Here is a 17,363-nt window from a genome sequence, read left to right as displayed (position 1 = left end):
GAAGATAGGAACCACATTGGCCCTCTTCCAGTCCTCTGGCACCACACCAGAGCACCACAAGTGCTGGTAAAGCCCTGCCAGGGGTCCCGCAATGACCTCAGCCAATTCCCTCAGTACTCGGGGGTGGAGATCGTCCGGACCAGCTGATTCGAATACATCCAGTCCTTCCAGAAGTTCCCTAACTAGTTCCTCCCTAACTCTTGGCCTAGGTGCGCCTCCCCTGGGATCTACGGGGGCCCAGAGGGGGGGTGACTGTTCCGGTCCCTGCTTAGGAAAATGGAGGCAAAGAAATTGTTAAATATTTTGGCTTTGTTGTCTGGTGTGACGTCCAAATTTCCTAGCGTGTCCTGCAGGGGCTTTACATTACCCGGAACTTTCTTTTTGCCCCCTAAGTATTTAAAAAAGGACTTGTTGTCCTTGATCCGGGAAGCTAGTCCCAGTTCCATCTCTGCCTTGGAGATTACATTTACATAAAGGAGATATAAAAAAAAAAACAAAAAACTAAAAAACAGGATGGAGGTAAGAAAAACTGGGGTTGGGGGCACTACATGCACACACACACACACACGGCAGCCGCTGCAGGAGCTGGGGGCCATGCCAGTAAGGCAATGCTATGAGAGGGCGCTAGAGGGGCAGGGATGGTAGCAGTGGGGAGCCTGGTGCTGCCACCTGCTTGCTCTGCCCAGGTCTCAGCTAGAGCAGGGGCCAAACTCTAGCAAAGCTTGGCCCAGCCTCTGTGGGAGTTTAGCCCCTGCCCCGATTACACAGGGGCCAGGCCAGGCTCCAAAGGAGTTTGGCCCCTGCATAACCATTTCAAGGCAGGGGCCAAACTACCACAAAGCTGAGCAAGGGTCAAACTCCTGTGGGGGCCAGGCCTGGCTCTGCAGGACTTTGGCCCCTACCCAAGCTGGGACCTGGGCAGAGTGATGGGTTGGCAGCACTAGGTTTACAGGCACAACCAGCCCTACCCTTCTAACCCCCACTCCTGGTATAGCCTTACCGGCATGGTTCCCAGCTTCTGCAGCAGCCGCTGCACATGCGTGCATGTATGCGTTGATAAAAATCGGAAAACATCACTAATTTTGCACAATCCTGAAAATTTCTAGCTAAAAATCAAAATAAACGCTAAAAAATTGATTTTAGCTGTCAAAATTTGAAAAAAATAAAAAAAATCAGATTCTGCCAAGCCTTCTAAAGCTGCATGGCAGAATCACACTTGGGTGCCTTTGTAGTGTTTCTATGTTTGTATTCCTTTACAAATCTTAACTAAATTTTCTGGGTTTGCAGTACTGGCTTGGGAATAATAACAAATACCTGTTTAATAATTCTAACCTTTAAATTATTCAAAATATATTAACTCTTATCTCCAGTTTAACATAATTTTACTGTAAGATATATAGTACTCTAATATTTTGTATAGTTCATTTACTACCACAACCAGTACTCTTTCTTTGCATAAGGAAAAATCCTCTATACATTTTTGCACATCTTGTAAAAAAAGCATGCTAGTCCAAAGAATCAACTATAGCTTTTGAAAATTAATCTGAAATTAATCAATTCTGTCCATTAGTGAATATTCTACCTTTCAAAAGATGAAAAGCTGTCTACTTTACAAACTCAAGAATTTCTGATCATCTAGTTCCTTTATGGTGTAACGTATGAATGAACGACTGTTTGCCTGGGCTAGAATTATCTTTTTGCATGTGAAAGTTCTAATTTATTACATAGCACAAACAGTCCTGGCCTCTTAGAAGGTTTAGATAAATAGCATATTGATAGAAAGTGTGATCCCTGTCCTGTAGATATTTAGTCAGTTATTCTGATTTAACTAGTGAAATTTTTTTTTTTTAATCAAAACAAAATTGACTTGTAATACAGATTTTAGCCATTCATTAATATTCTGTCAACAGTATCTACAATTTGAATATCTGCCTTAAGCTATTTAGATTCTTTCAAAAAACAACAAACAAACTCACCAACACAGTCAATATTATAGATGAATTTTGCCACTAGCAATACTAAGCTTCCGAGGTTTACAGATAATACATTTTAATTTTTTTGGATTACAGAAATACAGAGCAGTTAGCCATATCTTTTTCCCAAAAGATATTTGGGCACTGCACGTCATTATCATTTTTTAACTGGATAGTGAAATCTGGTTAGTCAGTCACTGAGATACCTTGTTTCTATGGTTTCATTAGTCAGTGCACTTAATGACTAGCAGAATCCCATTGACTTGCATGCAAGATAATGCTGGGTAATTAGTCATGTTAGTGGAGTTAGTCATTTAGAAGTGTACACTCACATAACAAAACTCAAAATGAAATTTGTGCTTCACACTTAACTGGCTTAAAAACAGGGGTGTCCAACTTATGGTCCATGGAACCTATTTATCCAGTCCCTGGGGCTACTAGAAGTTGGGCATGGCCTGCTGCAGAATGTGGGGCTCTTCGGCCCTGCTGGCCATAGCTGCCATGGACTCCTAGAGCCACAGCAAGTAGGAATAAACTGCTGCTGCTCCCCCAATATGAAATTTTCAGAACTGTAGGAAGACCCATCGACTAAATGGTTTGGCTCCATGGGCCCTAGCCTGCACTTGGGATACACTACAAGTACCACTGACATAGTTGATCAACCATTCCATTTTGCAGAACTGTCTTCCATTCTGACAGAGTGCATGTAAACATGCAAAACATTTTTTTCACTGTTTACTCCATCATAATTATGCAACTCTTACATAGTGAGCAGTTTGAATTTTTTTTTGTAAAATGTATACATAAGCATTTATTTGCATAATCATGTAATTCTTGCATAGCAAGCCAGTCCATACAATTTGCATGTGGAATATGCATCTTTTCCTCATTGGAAAGGTCCAAATTTATTTTTTACTATGTCTTGGTGTGGTTTGTAAAATAAAGCTCATGAAAGGCTGAAAATGGCAAACTACCAGTAAGGAGTCAGTCATGGATAGGACTTTACAAATCCTCCTCTGAGTGACAATTTAAACTGTGTTATACTATATGTGTTCCTATACAATATAAAACATTCATAAAAAGTATTCCATTGTGATGGAACTTAAAATTCCCTTAATAAAATGGGGGGGGGGAATCCCCTACAAAATGAAAAAGCAGCTTTGTATACATTAAATGTGGAAAAGAATGGTGGAAAAATAAGGCACCAACCAGAAATATGCAGTAGAACACACATTTTTGGTATGGGGTTTGTTCACAACCTGCTTAGGTCACAGCGGGTTGCAAAATTAAGAAGCAGCAACTCAGCTACTTGTTGGAGCTTTTACTTCAAAAGATACTGCCTGCTTCTCCAATCTGCTGAAGTCCAGTCATAGTTCCAGGCAGATGACAGCAAAGGTGGTACCCTCTGAAATTAAAACCTTAGCAAACAGCTGGTACACCTCTGCAGTCCCATGCAGGTGTTTGTAGAAGACACAAACAAACCATTTTTTGGTCACAAAGACTCATTTGTTTTCATGGGGGTTAGAAACTTAACCCTGTGAAGAATGCAGGATCAACTGTATACAGCTGCAAGCAGCACTCAGTATTACTGATGTGATCCAGATCATAGAATCACAGAAAATGAGGGTTGGAAGGAACCTCAGGAGGTCATCTAGACCAACCCCCTGCTCAAAGCAGGACCATCCCTAGCTGGATCATCCCAGCCAGAGCTTTGTCAAGTTGGGTCTTGAAAACCTCCAAGGATGGAGATTCTACTACCTATCTTGGCAACCTGTTCCAGTGTTTTACTACTGAGTACAGTGGGAGCATCACTTAGTTTTACACGAGATGCATCAGTTGATGCATGTCAGCATATTATATGCCCTGCTGGTCACCACATCACACTGACAGCTCACATTCACGCTATGGTCAATCATTATCCCTAGGTCCCTTTCGGCCCTGGTTCAAGTAAAGCTGTCACCACCGAGCCTGTATGTATGTTGAGGGTTGTTTTGCCCCCAGATGGAGCACCTTACACTTGGAAGTATTAAACTTCATCTGGTTCCCGTCTGCCCAATTCTTTACCCTGTCCAGGTCTGCCTGTATCTGCAACCTATCTTCTGGCGCGACCACACTGCCCCACAGATAACTTGTTGTCGTCCACAAACTTAGCCAGCGAACTTGCTGTCTTCCCTCACTTCATAATTCACAAATAGGGCACATGATAAATGTCCCCCATACCCAACACAAGTAATTTCTTGATTATAATTCAATTTGATAGAAACAAAAGAACCAGAGGTCTCTACCCGTACAAGCACTGTGGAAATAAAAAAATGATAAAGAAATGGGAAAGGAAAAATTAATTACAAAAGGGGCAAAAAGCAAAGGGAAGAGCACTAGCATCATACTGACACACCCATCTTGTCATTTTTTTTGTCACCCTCCCCATCTCACTATACCCTCATTTTTAATATTTGCACAAAAAAAATACTAGTCATTAGCAAATTATACTTGCCCATCAAGTATGGCTCACGGCTATTTTACTACATGTTGTCTCCTCTATCCTGCCAGCTCCTTTTGAGGCACTCATCTTGCATGTCTATTCATATGCTAAGCTCCCACAGTGGGGACAATTTTTCTTCCATGTTCTGCAAATAATTTTTTTTTAATTTGGCAACTACACACATGAACATCAACAAAAAGCCTATGCAACTTTTAAGCTTTTTATCTGCGACTCCTCCATTATTCAAAATTAACACATGGGGAAACAGAGGCACAAAAGGAAAAAAGACATACTAGGCTCCCCTACATACCAAACTAGTGACATACTCAGCAACTGAACCCTGGCAAAGCTCTGCTGTACTAAATTACCATATTAACTACAAGACAAGGTGACTCCCCCCACCCCAAATGCCACGGGAAAGTCTTATTATTTAATGAGGGAAACCTCATTAAATACAGTGTCTATCATTACACTGCTGCCAAAAGCAGAATGTGCTTAGCAATGAAGACCAACTATGATTAAATGCAGCCAACACTGAGCATGACTATAAAATATATGTCCGTATGGGGAAAACATGGTGATGGTAACCCTTTTTTGTTTGGCTCTTAAAAACCCCCAAACAATATGAAATTAAAAAAAAACAACAGGTGGGTGTCTCCTCCGCAGGGAACTGGCACCAGGGCCTGAATGTACTGCAGTACCAGGCTGGCACCAGGAGGGCTACAGCCAGCTGTGACACTTTCCCCTTGATGCCAAAAAGGCCAAGATGTTACTGGGAATGTACCACAAGGATAAGTTAGTGCAGCCTATATGAATAAGATATATAGTAATGCCTGTTGTGTGCATTCCTCCTCAGTGGTGACTTTAAGTCATGGTGAGTCACTACATTGCATACATTTTTACTTCTTCTTTGCTCCCAAAACTAAGCTATGCCTTTCTTTCCAACTTTCAGCTATTTGTTTCTTCACCAACCATAACAATCATGAAACAGGGTCCCTAAACAGTTCATCCAGAATCCCTCTGTTGGCCTAGCATATATGACTAGTGTGGCCCCAGCCTCCATGAGGTGAAAGCTGGACCAGGTTGCTGAGAACCTCATTTGTATATAAATTTTTGGAGCATCCCAGGACTTGTGACAAGAGCACCTGGTTTCAGTCACTGAGTGGAAGCTAATTAGGACATGGATTGTTTGTGGGGAGGGAAAGGTATATCCCAAGTACACACACAGACTGAGCAGTGCTAAGATATGGGGTCACCATGGCTTGAAATGCTGTTGGCTCTGGCACGGGTGAGCCCAATGAACTATATGGTAAATCACAGGCCTTTCACTTTGTACTACACATAAGGAGGTGCCAAAGTTCTGCTCAAAAGCATGTTTATGGAGTACCTGTGCTAAAACTTGCAGCAATTTGAAAAAAGATAGCATGCATCAATTCTGGATGAACTAAGTGTATGGGTACTATTTGCAGACTGCTACAGCCACGTTTAATTGCAAGGTTAATTTCTTTTCAAATTTGCTCCTTGCTTATCTGTACTCAAGAGAGCAGGGTCTGACAGTAAAGACAGGGAGAAGATCCTCCCAGGGGAAAATGCTGGGGAGAAGCAGAGAGCAAAGAGACTACCTGACACCCTAGATTTATTTTCCCTCTTGTAGCAGTGGGAGAGGAACAAATTCAAGGCAAACCCGCAATAATTAGACTCTATAATAGACAATTATAATACAATTTTAAAGATTCCATATATAGATTCCAGTTATTGGGGGGTCATCTTCTATTCTAGTAAATATGATAACATTCTAGGTGAAATAAGATGTTATGTCAAATCACAATTCATGAAAAAATGTATTTTATGATCCTCAGTTTTGGGGACTGCATTTCAAGAAAGACAGAACCACTTTGAGAGTCCACAGGAGAGCAACAGAAATGTTGAACAGCTTAGAAAATGACTTAGAAGAAATGACTGAAAGAATCTTAAAAGACTTGTTTAATCTTGAGGGAACATATAACAAATCTTCAAATATATAAAAGGTTACTGAGAAAAAAAAAGTTATAAACTACTCTTTGCATCCATTCAGGATAGGGTGTGAATTAATAAGCTTTGATCGCTAAGGAGATTTAAGTTAAAATTAGTGGTAAAACTTTTTCACTGTAGAAATATTTCAGCAGTGGGATGGATATTATCTAGAGTTTGTGGGCTTTTCCTCATTAAGGTTTTTTAAGAGTGGATTTTTAAGATAAAGATCTGCCAGGAATGGTTTATGTATTGCTGATGATACCTTGAGGGAGGGGAATAGAGTCAATCAGGGGTCTCAAAGACACTGCCCACAGAAGTCTATCACCTGGTCTACAATGCTGCCTGTGGGTCACAGACCAGTCCAGTGCATACAGCATGCACTGCCCCTGGGCCTGCATGCCTGTGTGCAGAGCATATATAGTGCGAGCTCCACAACAATACATGGGGCCAGGTCTGGGACAGGTTCCTTATAGACAATGTTCCCTCTAAGGAGCGCTGCCTTGGTCCGGTGTGAGACACTTATCGAAGGTGGCTGAGGGCTGGGGGCCGGACCGGAGGCTAGAGCTGGGAGCCAGAGGCTGGAGCCGGAGCCTGCCGCAGGCTCCGCCAGCTCCGGGGAAGCGCTCTGCTCCCCCACATCAGGGCCGGGGAGTGAAGCACTACCCCAGAGCTGGCAGAGGCCATGTGGGACATGCCCCTGGAGGCTATGCTGGGGAGTGGAGCAGTGTCCTGGAGCTGACGAAGCCTCACTCAGGACAGGCAGCGGCTCCTCCCTGAGGTGAGGCAAGGCAAGGATGGAGGCTGGGGTGAGCAGCTGGTGCGGGCTCCGGGGAAGTGCTCAACTCCCCAGCCCTGATGCACTTTTAGTTGTGCGTCGCCACGCATGTGCGCACCTTAAAGGGAACCTTGGTCATAGATCCAGGGCTGGTCCAAATCAGGCTACAGACCAGCTCTGCATGCTGGATCCAGTGCACAGGATCAGTTTGGCATATGCACCATATGCAGCATGCATACCTGGACCAGCCCTGTGCACAGCATGCTATGAGGGGCAGGCCTACAAGCCAGCTCTGTACCCCTTATCTGGCCTTGGGCCAGATGAGTTTGCCACCCTGGAATAGATTATCTTTCCTACCCCCATTTTCTTGGATTTGGATGGTAAGGTAAATATACAGATCACTCATGCTTGGTAACCTTTTCCCTATTCAAGCAGATTGGAAAAAAGATGGGACTTGTTTAAAATTGTTTTATCATTAAATAGCAATCTTTATCCTGTGTAACACGATTTCTCTCTTAGCAGAAGTTATGGTCAATTAGCAAGGTCTGAAAACTGTCAGACATTTAAAGACTAAAATTCATCACCCAGAAACAGATATGACATGATTCATCACTTCATTGCTGGTCTGAGAATTCTGAATAACCTCTATGAAAATGACCAACATCATGCCAATTCAATTTTCTGCTCTGGAACGCCATGCCCTGAAGAGGTCTGCCCACAGATTCAGATTGACAATGGGCTAGTTAACATTCATTTCATATGTAAAAGTATATCTTAGTATCCTAATGCAGTAAGCTCCCACACCCTCCTTAAAAAAATAAAAATAGGAGGAGGAATGCTACATAAATCGATGGTGTTGGGCCATTTCAACTTTGGGAAAGCTTTCCAGTTGTAATCCAAGCAGAGTTTTCAAGCACTTGCAACAAGTGCTTTATGTAATACAAAAAGCTAAAAACAGTCCATGTTAATATAGAGTTCAACTGGCAAACTGCCGCCTTCTCTAAATCTTCACACACTGCTCTGCTGAACATAAGGCCGAGCTAATGCTAAGGCAAGATAGCTGTTGTTCTAAAAGTAATAATTCATAAGAGTTCTACAGTTTAATCACTGTAGAAAAGAATGTCAAAAGCACTTAGGTGACTGAGGAGCCTAACTTCAGTGACTTTCCATGTGCTTTAGGATCCAACGGCACTTAGGTGCTTTTGCCAAATCTACCATGATTCTAATACCCACAATTAGTACATACCAAAAGAAATGCACTGGTATCATCAAATTTTCCTCACTGTGGGTTTCTATTTATGCCAGGTGAATGGACAACAAAACTGACACTCAAAACAATTACATACGTAACCCCCCCCACACACTTTTCAGCCTTTAACATTACTTTACCCACTAAAATTCTCCAAAGTTAGGAAACGCGAGAATGTAGGTGGTTCATACTACATTAACTTATATGCAGCTGAAAGTCAAATGATGACACAGCCTTTAGCAGTTTAGCACCTACTATTTTTCCACAGGATCCCTTCTTCGTTCAATGCATGGAATGAATGAGACATACATTAATAAATACTTGCAATATTTTTTCCTCTTTTGCTCCATGTGTGAGCACATTGCAAATCTTGGTCTTACAACAAAACTATTAATTTCCTGAAGGACTTCTTTAAGGTACTTACCACTACCTCATTCATGTTCTTCACAATCTGACTTATTTTCCCCATTCGCTTTCAACTGAGAGGTTTTATAAATTCAATTTTACATATTGGAAATTAAAGTATACACAAATTTGGATGCCAATTTTAGACGTAAGAATTTAATTTTTCAGGGAACCCAGCATTTTCTAGCACTATGTACAGGCCAAGCACAACGCCTACCGACTTCAATGGCACTGTAAATGATCAGGACTTCTATAAATTGGACAACAAGTCTCAAGTTAAGTATTTAAATACTACAAACTGCATCACATTGGAACTCTGAAATGCCGATGGGAATCGGACAGCATTCAATTGCCTTAGCCAGACAAATTCTTTTCCTTCCTGCATTCCTGTGCCTCATCCACTACATACCCAACTTCAATAACAAATGAAACAGGAATTCTACAAGAACAGCTTTCTTTTACTGCATAACCTTGATTTAACACTAGAGTAGGTCCATCCTGCGCTCTAAAGGAGGCAGAGGTCCAATGGAAAAAGTAATGTGTGATTGTGTCACGAACAGGGATATACTTAAAGCATATGGAAGTGAAAGAAGAATTGCAGGATGCTTATAGTGCCTGGCACCATTTTCATAGTAATTCCCCTTCTCCCCCCTGCTTGGCTAAGGGCCACCAGAGGCCTCCCCACCCCTTGCCTCTGACTGGCGGAGACGGCTGCCCTTTACGTAGCCCCACTCCTCACCATTGATTGTTGCAACCAACTTGACTGTTCCTCTTCAGGCTGGTGGCTTCCCCCTTCCACCACTCTGCAAGTTGAGAGGCCTGGCCCAGTGGCTGTTGGCTGGCTCCCACTGACTGGAGAGCCAACATTTTATTTCTAGTATTTTTTTTTTTTCCTGTTGATTCCGTGCAAAATTGTGGGGAGTGCGTTTTTGCAGTGATTGTGGAAGCCACCCTTTTTTGGTGGTTTCTGTGAAAATTGTGAAATTGTAAAATTGAGTATATCCCTAGTCATGAAGAAGTGTATTACAATGCATTCTTTAATTAAGCCACTTTATGTGCATCAAGAACAACCCTTAAAAGTTGATGTCTCAACTTCTGAAAATGTGATTTTATGATATTAACAAGGTTTTTTTCATATAGGGTTTTTTTTTTTAAATATGCAATTACTTAAGTTTTTATTTGAAAAGGAACTTGAAAAAAGTAAAATTCCATCATGTGGAGACAAGCTGACACTCACATGGTTGCTTGCTCTCCACCTTAATTACCCATCAGCCACTCTGTCCACGATCCCCATTACCACTGGCTTCCAGGTGAAAGCTAGCTCAGTGTCTCTGTATCATGTGCCATGTAAATACACCTTCTGACAAAAGATAAAAAACAGCTTCCACTTACAGCTGCGATCAGTTACCAGACCATGCCTATAACTAACCACTCCAAGGGAAACATCACAAAAAAACCCAAACAGGCAAACAACCTATTCACTAACTGATAAAGCACTTTTCACGAATGGCAACACTTTCTTCATGTGCTCTTTCTAGAGCACTGGTCAGCAACCTTTTCAATTAAAAGTCAGGATGACAGAGCTCAGGTCAGACCTAGCTGCCGCCGCATCTCCTCACCACAGCATGAGAGAAGCCCCTGCCACTAAATATTGCCAACGCCCCACACCCATGAGCCAGACCCAATGGCCCCATGGGATGGGATGGGATGGGATGGATCTGGCCCACATGACCATATACTGCCAACCCCCGTTATAAAGAAAGCAGGCAACAAGGAGGCAAAATAAGGAATGCACCACGATTCACTGGGTTCTGTGAAATTATCTAGACCAAATCTGAACTCTGTTGATCAAAACAAGCCAAAAACATACAACACTCAAGACATCCTTCAAAACAACACAACTATAAAAAATGTAATGCAGTCAGTGAAGTTCAGTGTTGATAAATTTAAAAAGAACGTAAAGATAGAATATTCAATAATTCTCTCTCAAATCATAAGTACGCTGTACTGTGTTGTCTCTGTCAGTAACCCAGGATTGTAAGAGGTTATGACAGTGTAACAATATCTGTACACTGCTCCGGGCATCTCAGTTGCTTCTTCTGATGGTTTCTAATACCTTGTCAGCTCCTAAGCTCACATACCAGAGCACTAGATGTTAAGAGTTCCAATGTATACAAGGGAAAAAACAAAATGATCCTTACAGAAACACACAAGTTTAAAGATGTATTTTTTCACTGCATCTTTACAGAAATTATACCTCTGATCTCAAACGAATAATCTCTGAAGAAAATCTGACATTGAAAACTATGAAAACCAGGAAGTATTTTTATGACCAGATAACAATAGAGATAAGGACTCCAATTCTGTTCCCATAAACTCATGCAAGCCTCCTAACTGGATGATTACAGGAAATTAAAAATGTAAACAGACAACTGTTGGGTATTTTACATCTACCCAACATCTGTCCCATTACTATCTGTCACATCTATTGAAAGAGTAAGTGATGAGGGACAGAACCTGTTTTTGTGAACAACAGTGAAAAACTCTAATGGAGGATATCAGGCTCTACCATAATATTAATCATTGTAGTTATCAAGTACTTTTAACTGTTTGCATTAGGTGAACTGGGATCAAGGGTGGGGGGGCTGAAGATTAAAAATCATACCTAAAAGTGAGGTCTCTTTGGCAAATGCTGCAGCAATAGCTGGGTCCAACGCTGGCTGCCCATCACCAGATGGAAGATCGGGTCGAGTATAGTCCCTACTTTTATCATTGTTGTACTTTACATTTAAATTCACCAGTTTGGAAAAATCAATCCGTAGAGTACAGCAGGCATTATAAATATTTTGGCCATCTAATGCCTGAAAGAGAGAGAGAGAAAAAGAGAAAAAAATTATGATATATATTTTTAATATAGTCGCACAAATTTTGAAATTTGGTAAAAATTAGCATACACGTGTCCACTTGTTAGTTTAAAACCAAAAAGAAGAGGGAGAGGAAAATGCAAAAGTAATTGCAGGAAGCTTTATATTTAAATTTCAATTACTCAGAAAAAGTTTATATACCCAAATCCCTACAGACTGCCACCAACAGACATATTAATGTAGTGATACTTGAGAGCTAGCTTGTCAGATTCATTAAAGATTACTTGGTATTATTTCAGCTTGAACACAAAAAACGATGTTAAAAGTTAAAATCGCAATGCAGTATACTTTTAGAAAGACATTAAAATAAGTGACACATGCAAACAGAAGACATTAAAATAATAAGCAAAATATATTCCTAAAATACAGGTACTCCTCACTTAATGTCGTCCTGGTTAATGTTGTTTTATTATGTCACCGATCTATTAGAGAACAAATTAATTTAAAGTTGCGCAATATTCGGTTATAACATTGTTTGGTTGCTGCCTGCTAGTAGGTAACTACTATGATGCAATTGGATCAGCTTGTTAACACTGTTTCACTTAAAGTCATATTTTTCAAGAACGTAACTATGATGTTAAGCGAGGAGTAGCTGTACCACAACCTTTTAAAAGCAATCAGCAAAAGGACGTTATTTTACTACCATGACTTTTGTTCAACCTTGAAAGATGACCCACATAGATGGTTAAAAGAAAAATAGTTGGTACGTTCATTTTAGTGACCATTTCTTGTGAATTTGTGTATTTTCCACAATTAATAGTCTAGGTACTTTTGAATGAACACTAGTTAAACTTAAAAATCACAGGGCTCCTAAAAAAAATTAGAAGCTGTTAAGAACCTTGGATAATCAGGAATTTTTGGAGGTTTGTAAGATGTCACATAAACTAAGATTATGCCAATTTAAAAACAAATCCGTCTATGGCCCTGACACTACAAAATGTTATTTTGCCGTTCTTTGCAGTAACAAGATGCTCAAATATAGAGCTTCAACAGCTAAATGAACAATCATATGTGGAGATCTTTAATTGTTTAAAGTAGGGATGCACCAATAGAAATTTCTGGGGCCGATACCGATAGCCGATATTTAAGAAGCCATATCAGCTGACACCAAACTGATATGAAGCCCCGCAGGTTGGAGAGCGGCATCGTGCTGGCAAGTCTGTTGGGCGGGGGGGAAGGAGCATGAGGGGCTGCAGATCGAGGCTGCCGCAGTGAAGGAGGGGGAGGGAGAGGGGCTGGGGCAGGGGCAGGGGCTGCCCAGCTGGGGAGGGGTGCAGTGGGGCACAGGATGGAGCCACAGCTCATCTGGGGAGCACAGGGGAAGGGGAGGCTCCCATCGCTGCATGCACCCCTGGCTATGTGTGGGATGGGGCAGGCTGCTACTGCAGGCTGGGGCCAAGGCTGCACTGGGTTCTTCCCGGCAGGGGCTGGGCTGCTCTTAGGGCAGGCAGTGGTGGCGCTGGGAGGAGGAGTTGGGGGGGCCTACAGCAAATTCTGGGGTGTCTGCAGCTGTCCCCTAGCCCCACCCCCCTCCCAGGGCTGCCACCCGAAACAGCCTGGCTCAGCCCCCACCCGAAAGAACCTGGCACAGCCCCAGCCCTAGCCCACAGTAGCAGCCTGCCCCACCCCACGCACATATCCAGCAGCATACACCCTGTGTCTTCCCGGGATGTGTGAAGGATGGGAAACGCCCCTCCCCCCCGGCAGGATGAGCCGCAGTTCTGTCCCATGCCCAGCCCTAGAGCTGGGTAGTGACTGCCCCTGCCCTACTTCCATTCCCTCCCTTACCGCAGGGGCCTCGATCTGCCCCCGCCACGCCCCTACCTTCGCCGCTTCCCCCACACTTACCAGCCAGAGCCAGCTGCTCTTCACATTGCCGAGCTGTGCTCCTGGCTGCATGCATGCATGCAGTATTTATCAACCACATTATTGGCCACATCAGACAAAAAAAAGCTGACTGCCAACACTCTTAATTTTCCTCATATTGGTACTGATCCGATATGAAACTGATGTACTGGTACACTCCGAGTTTAAAGTGTTATTTTGTGGGGGTAAGGGAACAGAATATCAGAAATGTCATTTCTGCTTATATTAACAATATTGAATATGCTTGACGTTTTATTAAAAAATAAAGTACCTTTACTTACAAATGTGAATGTCACATATACAGATAGTGCATCAAAAACTGTCAGATGATTCAGGATAACTAACAGTTGCTTGTGTCTTTGAAAACATTAAATTTTTATTGCACTTAATTTTGATGAAATTCATGGAAATATTATTTTTCAACTACTTGAAGGAATGTATGTTGACATTTTAAATTAAGTAAGTTTTTGCTTTAAAAAAAAGAAACAACCCAACAACTCCAACATAGAATTTTGGTATTTCATGAAAGCAGAGTGGACATTAAGAAGAAAAAATTGCTTACTGAAAATGTTCTGTTTTGTTCTATGGCTTAAATTCAGAGTTCTCTTGTTTTCTACCACAGGAACAAGACATGGCAGATTTCCATATACTTCAAATCGTTCAGTCCTTGAGGAACTATAGTAGGTTACAGAGGGCTTAAGCTACCCTGACTAATTATACACAAACTATCCTTATCTCAGATCTTGGAATCCTTTAATCAATTCTTTTATTGTACAGGGAGAAAAAAAATGTTTTCCAAATTATCCAGGTATAAAAAAGTGAACCATATAAACTATTAACCCATTTATGGAATGTGAAGATTTAGAATGATTTTATTTACATCGTATTTTGGATATTTGTCCCTTCTTTTCAGAAGGTATTTTCTTCAAAAAGTTTTCACAAGAGAATGACCCAAAAGAAGTAATACTACAACATATTTTAAACGTAAAAGAGACAAATGACCAAAACAACTTTCAAATACTGGCCAGCTAAGTGGCCTACAGAACACACTAATGGGGAGGGGAGTAGATGTAGGTTTCTTGTATCTGGATGTGAGTGGCAGTTTGTAGACATTATTTGGATGGGTGGGAGGCTTCACTTCTGTAGTGGGCTGGGCAGGGAGGCTGTGGTTGGGGGGTGGAGGGGAACTAGATTTTTCTGGTTTTGGGTGATATTTGGAAAATCCAGTTTGTGGGTTGAGGATGGTCAGATGGACAGGCAGACAGGTCTTAAGAGAAGTGAGAGAAGATATTTGGCTTTGGCTCAACAGAACTAATTAATCCAAGAGGAATTCTTGTTCTTGAAATTGATTATAAATTACAATGTTGAATACAGTTGTTTGTGCCATGTAGTTGTTTTGCACACAAACTGAAACAGACTCAGGCTGACTTCAGAACCTGTCCTGCCTTGCACAGTACATACTGAAAAAGGAAAGAACTGTGAGCTGAACAAGTCATAACGATAGAGAGCATAAGTCTGGTAGGCATTTTACTGATGGTATATGGTACTTGAAGCAACTAGAATTTTCATCTCAAAGTCAACTATCAACTACTTTCTAATGTTGGGCTTGAGGAGAAAGATCTCATTTAAACAAGTATGCAAACACAAAAAAGTGCTAAGGGATGAATGGTTTAACGTGGGAGAATTTAATCACCAGCTTCAGAAAAAAATGTTCTTGCTATAAAATCTGGAGTAAGGTGGATCCTGTCTTCACAGCCAAAATCTTACTCATATTGCAAGCTGATGTCACTACCATCAAGGAAGCTATATCCCACATTAAAAAGCTGAACTCACAAATATAAAGTGATCAAAAGGAGCTATCATTAGTTTAGTCCAAAGAACAGTAACAAGTGACCAAATATGGGATGTTTTCAAATTTGTCAAGCCACATATGAAACTAAGGATTACAGTGCAAATACTGACTCATGTTCAACCAGCTTATAATAGTCGTAAGTAGTCAGCAAATTAACAGAAAGGCAACTGGTCTATAATCTAGAAAGGCAACCCTACGCAGGCACTTTTCCAGAGGGCATTTAGAGGGATCTGTGAGCTTCCATCTACATTTTTAATTTAAAATTGTAAGTCCTTCTAGTATGATCCATCTAAAAAAGAATATATGTTGATATATGTTCTCAAGACCTCAGAAGCTCTCTCTCTTGCTAGGAGTCAATGTCAGAAAGGGAGCTCTGTTTTAACCCAGGATCAAGATGCCCTTCAACAGACTTTCAATTTAAAAGGCCACCTGCAGACATAAGAACTACATCTCCTCTGGGCAACATAAGGCTCCATCAAAAACTTATCTCCTCTGAGGATGGTCAGTAACTTTGATATCAGAGGTACTAGTAGACAAGTACAGAGCATATAAAGACAATGCCAGTATCACAAGCAGAATAAGCCTTCCCAGAGACAAACTTGCAGATCATATTCTCTAAGAACACAACACATCCAGGACAAAGTCATCTTCTGCATTTGCTGGGCTTCTTGACAGGGGAGTGGCAATCCAGAGCTTTCCTCTGAGGCAGATAAGCCATCATGCCCGTATAAAGGAAAGATCAATTGAAAATGTCTGCATAAAGACTCTCTCTCCAAACTTTGGGCACAATTTTTCTTGATGAGGTTACATAGATTACAGGGGTGTTTCCTTCCTGCATGTTGTACTTTTCGATATATATCCTGAATTTGAAAATCCAGTCCTGGGAGGTCGTCTATGTATTACCATCATCAAAAAAATTGTCCTGAAATTGGTACACAAATTCAAAAGGAAAATTCCTGTGGAAAATGGAATTACTTCTACTATAAAGTGAGGATTCATCAAGGATACCCAGACCTATACATCAGAGGTGCTCTGAATGCAGAGTACCAGACCTAACATTCAAGTGACCAGCTATGATAAAATGTCTCTACTAGATTTATGATGTTTTTATTCTACACCAGGTCAGGAAGGCAGAGCTGAACTGTGTCAAACAAAGCTCTGATGTATACCAATTGTTTTGAAGGTATAAACTGGAAGTTAGGGTGGAGATAAAGTTTTCTGCACCAAAGGCCTGGCAAATATTACTTTTTAAAGATGATAATATGACAATATCCTTGAATTAGCCAATCATCCAGCAAAAAGGACATCTACGCTCCCAGTATGTCCAAATAAACTATATCTACCATCTTTAAGAGACATATTACTAATACTAGCTTTAATGCTAGTACACAGTATTAGTAGTCCTGTTTCTCTACTATTGAGTTCAGACACTCTGTTCACAGGAGTACTTCAACAGTCATCATTTAGGCATCTGCAGGGTCCATCTGCTTTACTTTAGAAGAGCCTTGATGTTTACAGACCAGCATTGTTGCATGTTCTTTTTTGCCTACCCCAGAAATAGGCATTCTGCTTCTGGGGACTGTGTTGTCTTCAAATTCAGTTGAAGATACAATCAGTCATTATTATTCCACCTGGAGGTAGTGATGAAAACATGGATGAACATGGCCATAAGCTTATGCTACAGGAAATGGCAGTTTCCTGGAAAACAACTGGTGGAGAATTGCATTTTTTGCTGCTTTGGTTATCCAAATAAGCAAGAAGTTCCATAGGGCTTCAGAGCACACATTCTTATTTTCTCAGAACCCTGAAATGAATATCATCTCT

At 41.2% G+C, this 17,363-nt stretch overlaps 1 protein-coding gene across 6 annotated transcripts in view; it reads right to left on the bottom strand.

Annotated features, from left to right (window-relative positions):
* The window catches only part of PTBP2 (polypyrimidine tract binding protein 2), a 117,254-nt gene that overhangs the window by 16,484 nt on the left and 83,407 nt on the right, over nucleotides 1-17,363 (bottom strand). For all 6 annotated transcript variants that reach the window (XM_019501662.1, XM_019501661.1, XM_019501657.1 and 3 more), the window contains one exon: nucleotides 11,563-11,758. In XM_019501662.1, coding sequence (XP_019357207.1) covers nucleotides 11,563-11,758 — 196 coding nt within the window. The remainder of the gene's footprint in view (nucleotides 1-11,562; nucleotides 11,759-17,363) is intronic.

This window comes from Gavialis gangeticus, unplaced genomic scaffold, assembly GCF_001723915.1.
Source record: "Gavialis gangeticus isolate Ggan-Ray unplaced genomic scaffold, GavGan_comp1, whole genome shotgun sequence".
Classification (NCBI taxonomy): domain Eukaryota; kingdom Metazoa; phylum Chordata; order Crocodylia; family Gavialidae; genus Gavialis; species Gavialis gangeticus.
This window is presented reverse-complemented; position numbering and strand designations above follow the sequence as displayed.